General features: G+C 35.9%; 1 protein-coding gene across 1 annotated transcript in view; it reads right to left on the minus strand.

Moving 5' to 3' along the window:
- The window catches only part of CPNE8 (copine 8), a 216630-nt gene that overhangs the window by 85591 nt on the left and 117270 nt on the right, over positions 1-13769 (minus strand). Inside the window, exons 9-10 of the mRNA XM_059404497.1 lie at positions 12886-12990; positions 11518-11559 (exon numbers count right to left, since the gene is read on the minus strand). Coding sequence (XP_059260480.1) covers positions 11518-11559; positions 12886-12990 — 147 coding nt within the window. The remainder of the gene's footprint in view (positions 1-11517; positions 11560-12885; positions 12991-13769) is intronic.

Here is a 13769-nt window from a genome sequence, read left to right on the forward strand (position 1 = left end):
TGGGGCAAAAAAAAGAAAAGGAAATACAGTGAATGACCAAAGTAATCTTGGGGGAGATAAATAGAAGCAGGGTAAAACCTAGACAGGTATGGAAAACATCTCTATCAGTTAGAAAGATAGCATTAGCTGGGTTTTGTAGAAGAAAGCACAACAGACTTAGACTGATGTGATCTGAGATTTTTTGTTCCTCTAGCATGAAGTCATCATGTGTTTTAGCACTGTCTGATTGAAACCATTCACTAGGTTTAAATTTGGGAGTCTCTCAACAGAACTAAGAAACTTCTACACAGCAAAGGAAACAACAAAATTAAAAGGCAACTATGGAATGAGAGGTATCTGAGAAAGGGTTAATATCCAAAATATATAAGGAACTTAAAAAACTCAACACCCAAAAAGTGAATAATCCAATTAAAATATGGGCAGAAGCTATGAATAAATGTTTTGCCAAAGAAGATATACAGATAACCAACAGACTCAAGAAAAGATGCTCAACATCATTCATCATAGAGGAAATACAAATCAAAATTACAATGAAATATCTCCTCACACCTGTCAGAATAGCTAACATCAACAACACAAGAAACAATAGGTGTTGATGAGGATGTGGAGAAAGGGGAACCCTTCTGCACTGCTGGTGAGCGTGCAAACCCGAGCAGCCACTTTGGAAAACAGTATGGCGTTTCCTCAAAAAGTTAAGAATAGACTATCCTATTACCCAGCAACTGCACTAGTAGATATTTACCCAAAGAATACAAAAATATTAATCAAAGGGATACATGGACCCAGATGTTTATAGCACCGTTGTCTACAATAATGCACAAACCATGAAGACAATCCGGAGCAAGACACTTAACCTTCATTTATCAGCAAAATGAGGAAGATAACAGATAATTAATACCTACAGGATTCTAGAGTGAGTTTCTAACAATTGTTCTCAACCCAAATCTGCATTAGGATGACCTGGGGAGTTTTTTCCCAAATTTTCCAATTTTTTCAAATTTTCAAACAATTCCCATTTAGACTGTATCCCAAGCCCACTTAAGCAGTATCTGGAGAGGTATTATAGTAAGAAAAGGGCCGCAAGTATTTCTCATGGAGACACGCAGTTGCAAATGGTCCACAAGGTTTCTGGCAGTAAGTGAAAAAAATATGTATTTTATTCTTGATTATACAAAAAGGTTAAGGTTTTCTATTTCATAGAATGGAGATGACACAAAATCATTATAGAGATGTGGCAAAATATTCCTCAACATAAGCAAAGGGAAAACCCTTTTAAACATGAATACAATTGATAAAACTATGTGAAGTCACAAATATGTTAATCAAGACTACATTTTATCCAGTACTTTAGTGGCTAAAAACAATCACCATGAATGGGGAAAGAGGTTAAGCCTTTGTGTTTTTCTCTTGGAAAAATCAACACATTTCTCATCCATGTTATAATATAAATAAACTGTATTTTTTTTTCCAGACTATAATTACAAACTGAAATAGTCTGAAGGGTGGCATGAAATGATAATAAAAATAATCAAAATAAGTAATGTGTTGCTTCAGAGTTGAATGACTGTCTTGTCTACACAAGTGTCCATCTCTCAAAATGGTTTTTAAAACTCTGCTTCCATGGGGCGCCTGGGTGGCTCAGTGGTTGAGCCGCTGCCTTCGGCTCGGGTCATGATCTCAGGGTCCTGGGATCGAGTCCCGCATCGGGCTCTCTGCTCAGCGGGGAGCCTGCTTCCTCCTCTCTCTCTGCCTGCCTCTGCCTACTTGTGATCTCTCTCTGTCAAATAAATAAATAAAATCTTAAAAAAGAAAAATCATAAAACTCTGCTTCCTTTCATTAGGAGACTGTTCTTTGGTGAAAAATCTTCTTTATATGAAATTATTCTTGAATGCTTTGAATATAATAGAAATAGAAATGTTTTCATCTTAGGACAAAAACTAAGGACCCATGGAGATGTTAACAGGGACTTGAATCAAAACCATCAGCCGTAAGGCAGATGGTATCTTAATTTTTTTGGAAAATAAAGTACAATTAAAACTTTCCTTTTTGTTATTGCTCAACATTAAAATAGGATCTAGAACCCTACATATGGAAAATACAGATGGAATTTGCTTATGATTTAGATGTTTCCATCTCTGAAGTTAATAAGGCAAGAGTGACTATATATTAATGAAATGAGTAAGAAAAAAATTAAGATGTTGTTTCTATAAAAAATCAATGGGAAACTTGGAATAAATGGGTGATCTGTGAGCCAGTTTAACTTTGCCACCTCATTCACACAGCACCATATGACGCTTTCCTAGGTATATAAGCAACTGGATTGAATTTCACAATGTATAACCAAAAAGTACACACAAATATGTCCATGAAGCACTAATCATATTAATAACTGAAAAGTCTCTCAGTAGTAGAATGAACAAATCACATGTAACATGAACAAATTTCACAAATTTTTTTTTTCAAGATTTTATTTATTTATTTGACAGAGAGAAATCACAAGTAGACGGAGAGGCAGGCAGAGAGAGAGGGAAGCAGGCTCCTTGTTGAGCAAAGCCCGATGCGGGGCTCGATCCCAGGACCCTGAGATCATGACCTGAGCTGAAGGCAGCGGCTTAACCCACTGAGCCACCCAGGCGCCCCAAATTTCACAAATTTAATGTTAAGGAAAGGCAGACAAAAAAAGAGAACCTACTATGCAATTCCATTTATATAAAATTCAAAAACGGGCAACACTAAGCCATGCTAATGAAAGTCTGGAAAAGTGGTTACTGGGCAAGAGGTGCAAAAAATGAATGGAAGAGGGAGGAGGCAGCTTCTGCAGTGCTTGGTAAAGTCATATTTTTGATGTGGGTGCTAAATATATACAAGGTAAATTCCATCTATGAAATTTCAGGGAGCTATGTATTTATGACTTCTGCACTTTTCTATGTGACATTAGTATTCACTTAAAAAGCTCATTTTAGGGGTGCCTGGGTGGCTCAGTGGATTAAGCCGCTGCCTTCGGCTCAGGTCATGATCTCGGGGTCCTGGGATCGAGTCCCGCATCGGGCTCTCTGCTCAGCAGGGAGCCTGCTTCTCTCTCTCTCTCTTTCTGGCTGCCTCTCTGTCTACTTGTGATTTCTCTCTGTCAAATAAATAAATCTTTAAAAAAAAAAAAAGAAAAGCTCATTTTAGGGGCACCTGGGTGGCTCAGTGGGTTAAAGCCTCTGCCTTCCACACAGGTCATGGTCCTGGGGGCCTGAGATCGAGCCCCGTGATGGGCTCTCTGTTCAGCAGGGAGCCTGCTTCCCCTCTCTCTCTCTGACTACTTGTGATCTCTGTCAAATAAATGAATAAAATCTTAAAAAAAAAAAAAAAAGCTCATTTTAACAAAAGATGCTTTTTGCTCTATCTCCTACTACATTTAGAAAGACTTTCAAATTCAGAGATTATTTCATGGTGTTATATTTTCTTTTCTTTGTGTACACTTTCCATTTAGGTGGCAATGTTTTGGTCAATGGTATTTAGATTTTAAAATTTAGATCTGAATACTAAATCATGTCTACAGGCCAAATAAAAAGTAACATTTTCAGGTAATTTGAGTTCTTTTTCTATGCTACAGGGGAACAGCTCATGCCACCTGAAAGACATCTCTTTAGCATGTGCATTATTGTAGGCTGATTATTTTTAAGAAACAGAAGGCTCAGGAGGAACCTCTGACCTTCCACCTAACTGCCCGAGAGACTTTAGGTAGAGGACCTGCTCCAGGAAGGGAGCTGTCACTATAGATTACTATATTATAATATTATCTGGGTATGAAAAACAGGGAGGAACTCAGCAAAGTCTGTTAAAATTCCTCCTGTGTCTCAACTGCTTCTGCAGGGCTAGCAAACATACATATTACCACTTTTAGCCTAGTAAAAACATTTATACCCTTTTCATAAATATCCATACTTATTTCCTCTTTTAACCATGTGGAACCTGTAAATAAGAATTAACTTTGGAAATGTCAAAAATCATACCAGTGACAGTAGTGGCATTATTTATTCCTTAGAGATGCTGAAGTTGGCAACTGACAGGATGTGGTAGCTGAGAGCAAGGGAAGGGTCGATATAATTTTGATCTTTCAAGTCTGCAAACCTGGGATTATGGTAACTCCTAGAGATAATACTTAGGGGTGTAAATCCAGTAGAGTCAAAGTCATTGTAGAGACACAAAAACATTTGTCTACTCACCCACTGTTCAGAGTGAGTCTGCTCTAAACCCATTGTCTACTCTTCACTGTTCAGTCTCTGGTGTGCCTTCCTACTACCCCAGTTCCCAAGGACTTTCCCCAAGGCTCTCCAAGCCACGCTGCATCCAACAATGAAAAGGCTGACCCTGGCAAAGAAAAGGGATTTCTAGGACTCTACTTTCATTATATAGCTCTCATCTATTCTGATGGTTGATAAACATTTTGAGTATCATCCCTGGTAATCTCATGATAGAATAAAACCTATGAGAGGAAAGGCAGATTTAGTGATGAAACTGATGACTAATTCAAATTGGATATAATTAAATAGGCTCAGTCTCTTCTTTGTAAAATAAAGAATTAACACTAAGAGCCCTAAGGACTCTAATAGTACCTTATGTAAAAAACTAGAAATTAATTTACATTCTGAATTTGACTGTTTATATTCTAAATAATAAGCTGATCATAAATCAAAATTCAGTGTAAAGTGTGTTTGTGATTTGAATTTGGCAATTCTGCTGTTTACTCAGTGAAAATCACCCGTATTTGAACATGGAATAAAGTAGAAAAATTAATGTGTACAATAAGATCATAGATATGTGAATATAAAATCCTAGATATCTGAAAATGGTTAAAAAAAAAAGAGAGAGAGAGAGAGAGAGAAAATGACAGCTGAATTAATTACTCATTGCCTGAAGTTTCACTAGAGAAATATAATCACTAATATTATTCAAGACCATGTTATAATTTCAAGTAGGGTAGAAAGGAGAAGATAAGTAACAAGCACTGACGGAGAACAGTGTGTTCATCAGAAAAACAACAGAGTTATTTCAAATTCTCTTTCTGTAATATTGAAATAACACAGCAAGAAGTTAATACATTAAAGGACATTAATAATGTAATACTATAGTTTACAGCGTGAGAAATAATAAGACAAAACAAAGTCCTTGGCCTCCAAGAGTTTAGCTTTAATACGAAAGATAAGGCAGAAACAAAATTTCAACCGAAGTCTTAACATACAGATACGCTAATAAATATTCCTAAATGGTAAACACAGGATCCAAGAGAGAGAGGGAGCAAATGAATTCACATGTACAGGGAAAGCTTTCAGACAACTGATAGCATTTAAATTGGGCCTGGACAGAAAATCAACAGACAAAAATTAACACAAAAGTGGAAGGATATAGAAAATGCATTAAAGATAATTAAAATATCACTGTATAAAAATTAGAGATGTGTATTGTCACTAGCCTGACAACCTGTTTAGCACATGAGGAACAATTTCTTATAACAATTATATATAAACGATTTCAATAACAATTTCTTCCATAACTAATCAAGTTTCTACTAGAACATAGAGACATACAAATATAAAAATTTGATTAGCACTTTAGGTATCAATACATAAATAATTAAATCAGTCTTTAATGAGGGTTAAGAATTGTAGACTGAAGAGAAAAGTGGACAAAACCCTCAAAAACTGCATATGAGAAAAATCATTACCTAGATTTGTAGGAGGTGTGTGTGTGTGGGGAAGTAGTATGTCAGTAAATATCATGTCAATTAGGAAATTCCGTTTATCAACATTTTTTAAAAGTCTCAAAGGAAGTGGTAAGTGGTGGAAAAATAAAAGAGGCTGAACACTGTCTACTGAATACACATTTAGAACATTCAGGGTTAACTGCAAACAGAGGCTAATTGTTAAGGGAAGATCAATTAGAATAAGTGAGGGAATTTAAAATAAATGAGACAAATAAAAAAAGGTTTTGCACGTGTCTCTCCTAAATGAGTCATAAATGTCTTAGACAACTTATAAATAAGTTTTTGAGTGAAGCTCTGGACCAAGAATCACTGTTCTTTCCCACCGTGATGATGCAGTAATTGCAGAAATAAAACATCAAGCGTGTTTATCAAACATCTTCAAAGGTAACATACAAGAAAATGATAGCATTTATCTGGCATTTCACAGATCAATGGAGTTTGTGCTTTCTTGTCATAAGTGTCACTCACTATTTAAAAAGACTACATTCGATACAGAGCAGAGTGCTAATAAGAAAACTTCTCTCCTTTCTCAGCAGACTTCAAGAGCCAAATTTTATGACTGGCAGTTCACTAGTTCAGCCTTTCCATGAAATCACGTTCCAGGAGATGGAGATCTACTCGGTGGCCCATTTACAATCAGTCCCACATTAGAGCCACATGGTTTTAATGCAGAGCTGTTCTGCTAATGCTCCCTGAATTTTAAATTAAGCTACAAAGTCAGCTGAAGCTACTTCAAGCAATTGAAGCTTTTCAAAGATACCACTACTGATTGCTTTGTAACCCAGACAAGTCAGTTTCTCAGCACTTCAGCTTTGCAATTGTTAAAATGAGGTTTAAATAGTCTTTCTTCATATCCCTTGAAGAAATGGTGGGAGTTATGGAGATGATTTTAGTAAAGTGGTTTAACTTGTTGAAAATTGGTGCATTTACACTGATTATTCATGCCAAGGTCAAGCAATGTCTCCACACTCTCTGACCACTGCCAGTGTGTTTAAATAAAAAAGGACAAATAACTATGTCTCTTCGGTTCCAAACTAGCTCAGGATACTCATTTTTTTTTTCTTTTTAAGATTTTATTTATTATTTATTTGACAGATAGAGATCACAAGTAGGGCAGAGAGGCAGGCAGAGAGAGAGAAAGGAGGAAGCAGGCACCCCACCGAGTGGAGAGCCCGATGCGGGGCTCGATCCCAGGACCCTGGGACCATGACCAGCTCAGGATACTCATTTTAATGTCAACTGGTTACCTGAGCAACAGCATTACCACACTTCTGTATGCTTCATGGATGCACAAGATGTTTGTTCCAGCATTGATTTCAAGTTGATGAACTCAGCTCAACATACCCTTAGAATTCTGACCCAAGATAACACCACTTCCTGAAGTTCCTAATCTGTGAATATAATTATCACCTCCACTGTCGGAAGTACCCTAGCTAATATAACAAAATGGGATGGTAAGCAAATAACCCTGTCAAGCATTGTTCACTTGAATTTTTGACTGAAATAATCTCCCTAGGCTGAAAGATCAGATTATCTGTTGGGTTTCCTATGGTCAAATTTATACATAAAATAATACAGATATCTGACCAGTTTTTTCCCCACTTTATAAGGGGACACCTCTAAACTTCTGTGAAATACAGACAAAAATGGAGTTAAAAGTTTTAAAACAAATACCTGATACAAAGTCACTTATGATATATACTGTATGGATTTAATGGGGCTACATGATGCTATCAACGATCATAACTGCCAAACAAGATGCTGCAACAGGGCCAGCTTGAATGCAGTATGCCGCAAGCAAGAGTACATACCAGGATTCAAAGACCTAGTATAAAACAATGTAAAGTGTCTCATTAATAATTTCATAATGGGGCACCTGTGTGACTCAGTCAGTGAAGCGTCTGCCTTTGGCTCCGGTCATGATCCCAGGGCCCTGGGATCAAGTCCCAAGTTGGGATCCCTGCTCGGTGGGTAGCCTGCTTCTCCCTCTCTTGCCTGCTCTTTCTGCCTCTCCTTATCTCTGTTGCTATCTCTGTCTCTTTCTCAAATAATTAAATCTTAAAAAAAAAAAATAACTTTGTATTGATTCCATATTAAAATAACATTTTGCACATACAGAGTTAAATAAAATATATTATTACATCAGTTTCACTGGTTTTAGTTTTTAATGCTGCTACCAGAAAATTTAAATTACATATAGAATTTGCACTGTATTTATACTGGACAATGCTGTTATAGCTGTCAAAAAAAGGCAGGAGGAACCCACTGAGTAAATAATCTTTTCTAAATAGAGGAAACGAAAGTTCTCAATCTAGACAGAGAATTTAAAAACTGATATATGTACAAGATTTATGACAAGTACTAAAAAGGACAGGATGACAAAGAATAGGAAACAGCTTCTGCTGATAATTACATTGTATCATGAAAATAATGAGTGTCAAATCATGTTCATCTTATTTAAGGAAAGAACATTTACAATGGGAAATCCTGTCAGATAAACTAAAATGCATGTAAAAAGTATAACCATATGTTATTATAAGCACATGTAAGCCCATACTGGAATATCAACTTATGTAACAATCCAGTGACTAGTAGTATTGCATTATAAAACTAGTATCTGGATTTTATGGCATTTACACATCACTGTTATCAGAGACCAATGTGCCTTTCAAATTTCATAAATTACATTATTTAGTAAAAGGGTTATCAAAAATTATTTAATCATGATTTTAATTTTTCTTTTTATATGTCATTCTCAACTGTAATTTTGCTAACACTGAAAAGGCTAATAAGCACACACAGATTATACAGATTTATATGCTGAAATTTCTAATATCAAAATATGGACCTATGGGGCACCTGGGTGGCTCAGTCATTAAGCATCTACCTTCGACTCAGGTCATGATCTTATTCTCATAATCCAAGACAGCTCTCTTCTACAATGCACTGGCCCTTTCAATAGCTACCAGGATTTTCTTTCAAAATCTGTAATACTCATTTCTCTCTATGTACCTTCCCATTACATACTCTTGCTACCTAGTAATGCTTCCTCCACTTCTTTGGGTAATAGAAAATGTTAGGTAGTGACATACTTATGTTAAAAGGTTTCTTGGGGTGCCTGGGTGGCTCAGTGGGTTAAGCCTCTGCCTTCGGCTCAGGTCATGATCCCAGGGTCCTGGGATGGAGCTCGAGCCCCACATAGGGCTCTCTGCTCAGCGGGGAGCCTGCATCTCCCCCCACCCCCACCTGCCTGCCTCTCTGCCTACTTGTGATTTCTGTCTGTAAAATAGATTCTGTGTCTCTTTGGTTAGGTTTATTCCTAGGTATCTTATGGTTTTGGATGCAATTGTAAATGGGATTGACTCCTTAATATCTCTTTCTTCTGTCTTGCTGTTGGTGTAGAGAAATGCAACTGATTTCTGTGCATTGATTTTATATCCTGACACTTTACTGAATTCCTGTATAAGTTCTAGCAGTTTTGGAGTGGAGTCTTTTGGGTTTTCCACATATAGTATCATATCATCTGCGAAATAAATAAATAAAATCTTTAAAAACAAAACAAAACAAAAAAGGTTTCTTAAGTACTCTCTTCATTCTTCCTAGTGACCATATTATCAACAACTACCAAAGCATCATAGAGTTAAGACCATTGCCCAGGTTGAAGGCTTTTACCTAATTGCCACAATTTACAGTTCTATTTTTATGGAAATATAGCATATTAGTCATGAGTGAATTGTTGAAGCCTACTGTCAGGGTTCAAGTTCTGGCTGCACCATTTGTTAGTTGTGTGACTTTGCCTTGATTTCTCTATCTGTAAAATGGTATTAATATAGTTCCTATTTCTTATTGTGAAAATTACAAAAGGAATAACATGAAAAATGCTTAAAGAATAACTGGCACATTAAAAACAATCAATAAATCATCCTGGTTAGGAATGCTCAAAACTCCAATATCAAAAAAGAAAAAATAATAATTAAATTCCAAGATAATTCTGATCTCCAAAACAATTCAAACTTTTTGTGGCTCAGAAGTAAACTGGAGACAGAAGGAGAGTCATAAAATCTCACTTTTCAAACCAGGACAATAAAATATCTACAATGTCTGCAAATTTAGGATTAAAAGTCATGGATGCAAATCAAATCTGAATTTGAACACTTCATTTCATAGTGTTCAGATCGAAACCATTTCCCCAATTTCCCAAAAATACTAGGAAAAAGCTGCCACTTTTGCCCACTCTCAATTAAAATTTAAAACAGGGTACATGATACAAGGCATAAAGTCCTACTTTACTCAGAAGAGCAGTATTTCTTTTTCTATTTATTCAGAGATGCAAAACTCATTTTCTCAATGAATAAAGTTTAATGGAGCGTTAAGTACTATGGAAATGCTTTCTCCTAGGAGAAAACATAATTTTTTCTACTTAGATTTCTCAAGAATCCATGTAGAATTCTTGTAAAGAAGACCTATATAAATTATCAATTAAATACATAAGCTGACAGAAATATAAAGATCTGTGGTATAACGTGGATTGTCTTTAAGAGTAACTACAACTGGTGTTAGGAAGTTTACCCGAGTCATGCTTGGGATATCACATGAAGACAGAAACCAGTTATCTGGTGAGAACTGAAGTATGGGATAGTGTCTTTACCTCTTTCTCTATCCTTCCTTTTCATTCCATGAAAAGGAGAAAAAACTAGCTGGGCCAAATTCCAGGGCACAAATTAGACCATGTGTGCAAATGAATGCAGGTCCAATGTCACCAACATGCAGGGTGTGGCTCTCCAGTCAGCTATTTTCCTAATCTATGTAGCAGAAGGGATGTCTCCTCAGGACAGCCCAGACTTTTCAGCTGAACTTGTTCCTCCATTACCAGGAATGCTCAAGTATCCAGACACCCTCAACCCTTTGGGCTAGGCTGTTGACTTCTATAAAATGTGGTGGGACAGGCGTTGCTTAGATCTTGGGCTTCAACTGTACACTTCAGTTCTATTTTTCAGAGAACTTTGGGTTGGAGTGTAGGGCATTAGCCAAGCAAAATTAAGTGTGTCCTTTGCTTTTGCACTTGCCATTCTCCCCTGACATCTGTGTATTTCTATCCCTTCAGGAAGACCTGCAGAGGCAGCTCTGTAGGGCAAGGTGAGATGTGAGCATTTCTGGGTTCCTTGGCTTAACATCATTTAACAACACCTCAAAAACAGTGGAAAACTAAAGAAGAAAGAGAAAAAGTAGTGAGTCCCCTCTCTTTCAGGATTTAACATGTGTGACATGCAGAGGGAAACCATGATTTTGGAGTTCTGAACATCTATTTGCATTGTGAATCACCAGACATAATTCTAGTTTAGTTTGTTTTTTGTTTGTGTCTTTTTTTAGGGGGGAAGGGTACTCAGGTACCCATTTGGGTTCCTACAAATGACATGGATAGAAAGGTTTTAGGAACCTTCAGAGAGATTTATGAGACCCACGCATTTGAGAATCAGTACCATGAAAGTATAACACAAGACATCTGTAAGGTGTACAATAAAAAATCAAGTCCTAGTTGAAAATCTTTACTACAATACTGGCAACGAGGAAGACCTCTATCTTATTCTCCAAGTTGAAAAATTACACAAATTCTTAAAATTTCATGTAAGCACCTCACTAACATTTAGAAAAATAAGACAAAAATCTGAAATCTGCAGATTAATATTTTAAAAATGTGTTCACTTCAATATACTACTTAAAGCATATTAAGTTTCAAGAGCCAGAATAAAAGACATTGTCTTACCTCCCATCTCGATCCCAGTCATACACTTCTACTTTGATTGTTCTGTTCATGGGGAAAACATTCACATAAAGTTACTTAGTACAATTAAAAAATATCATTGAGAATTAAAAAATCAGTTATAGATTTTTTTAGATGAAATGTATGCTTACAGGTTTTTACAAATACTTTGAAATAGATTTTACTGATTTTATTACTCTTTTTTGATTTATATCTTAAAATAGGTTTTTCAAATCTTATTGCTTCTTTAAAGGGAGTAGGGAAAGTATATGTATAATCTGACATGGCTCCTCAACAGGAAGGTAGGCAGCTACTTCTCTAGAAAACTACTGTGTTAGAGCAAGATTTCTCAATCTCAGCATGGATCACAATCACATGAGGGCTTCTCAAAACTTGAGTGGTTAGACTTCATGCGCAGAGTTCCTGGTTCACTGGGTTTCAGTTGGGGCCTGAGAATCTGAATGTCTACAAAGTTAACCAGGTGATGCTAATCATGAACCACATTACAAGAACCACTTTCTAAAGAATGAGTGAAGTTAAATAAAGTTATGATCTATTTAAATGCATAAAATGACAGTCGAGTTTTAAAGTAAATTTAATGGCATGCTGCTAACAATGCTTTCTATGATATCAGTTATTGGAATAAATTTGCATTTTTCTAATATTCCAGTAACAAGATAATAAAGAGACTGTATTTTTACCTTCTATTTATTTGCTTTTCTTTTCGGGTAAGGGCTTTTATATTATAACCTTATAATCAACTCTCAAATGAAAAAGAAGAAAAGAAATTTTGATATTAAGGAACCTTTAGGTATATTGCAGGAGTATCTTCAGGGCCACCCCACCCACCTACTCATAAAACACCAGCATCTCCCTGTTCTACATCTAATAGATAGAAGAACTTCTGTGATTCAATGACCATGAGAACAGTGATACCAAGTAACATTTTCAAGAGTGCATCAAAGTTGATAATATACCTAGTCATAGCCTTGTAGCTTCCATTTTTACTTATCCCTCTCTAGAAAGATAATACCAAATGAAAGCATTGAGGCAATGAAAATTTTAGGGTAATGTTTGAATAGTATGTTAAAACAAACTAATATTTAATATATTTTTAGCATTTTGTACATTACTGGTCTTGGCAAATCAGTCAGTTTTACCAAACTTGAGTCAAATTATCTCTCTTCCCCAAATCATCATGGATTAAAAAAAAAATTATTCAGAAAATTCTGAACAAATCATCTATGCTTGTTAAATACACTTTTACATATGTAAAGAAGACACCTTAATTTTTAAAAATTTGGCTTAGATTATTAGATACAAAGTCTGTAGGAAATATTCCAAAGTCTCAGAAAAGCTGTCATTTATTACCTGTCATAATCACCATTACATAATGCTCTGACTGAGATCTTGAATGCTTGCCATACAGGATTTAGAGTGTTTTTGACGACTTCTGTTTTATGACAAATTGTAAAACTGTGAAAAACAAAAGAAAAGGTTCCACTTATTTTCATTATTTGATTATGATATATTGCTTTAGTAGGCATTCTTCTCTTTCTTCTTTGTGTAGAACAAATGTCAATCTTCCTGCAGATGGTATATGACTTAGTAAAAAGAGATTTGTGGTTTTAGAACTTTAAAGATAAGTTCACTACAATATAAAGCAATGAGATTTTGCAGTAAGTTTAAGAAAAATAATCTTTTGCAGATTCAATAAATTCTAAAGCTGCTCTGTAAATAAGCTCTATAAAAATTGTGAGGACATACTGAAAGAGTGAAAAATATCTATGGCTAAGAACATGAAGGTCATCAGTATTCCCCCAAAATATTAGCTTCTTGTAGTGTTGGGGACAAAAACCTGGTGGGGATGGATTTAAGACAGAGAAGAGAAACAGACACATGTGTAGAGAATATATTTGAGGTGTTTAGCCGTAAACAGAAATTGGGGTTAGCTTCAGGGATAGATTAATCCACAGAAAGGTTTGTGGTTTTTGTTACTTTTCAATTTTTCTCTGTGGGAAGGAAGAAATAACAGCAAGGTTGTATGCTAAATGGAAGATCCAACAGAGGGGCACCTGGGTAGCTCAGTCAGTTAACCGTCTGCCTTCCACTCAGGTCACGCTCTCAGAGTCCTCCATGCTTAGTGGGGAGTCCGCTTCTCCCTCATGCTTGTGTGCCCCCCCAAATAAATAATAAAAATAAAAATTTTAAGAAAAAAAAAAAAGGGATGGATCCAACAAATAGGAAACAATTTA

Source organism: Mustela nigripes, chromosome 6 (genome assembly GCF_022355385.1).
Source record: "Mustela nigripes isolate SB6536 chromosome 6, MUSNIG.SB6536, whole genome shotgun sequence".
NCBI lineage: Eukaryota > Metazoa > Chordata > Mammalia > Carnivora > Mustelidae > Mustela > Mustela nigripes.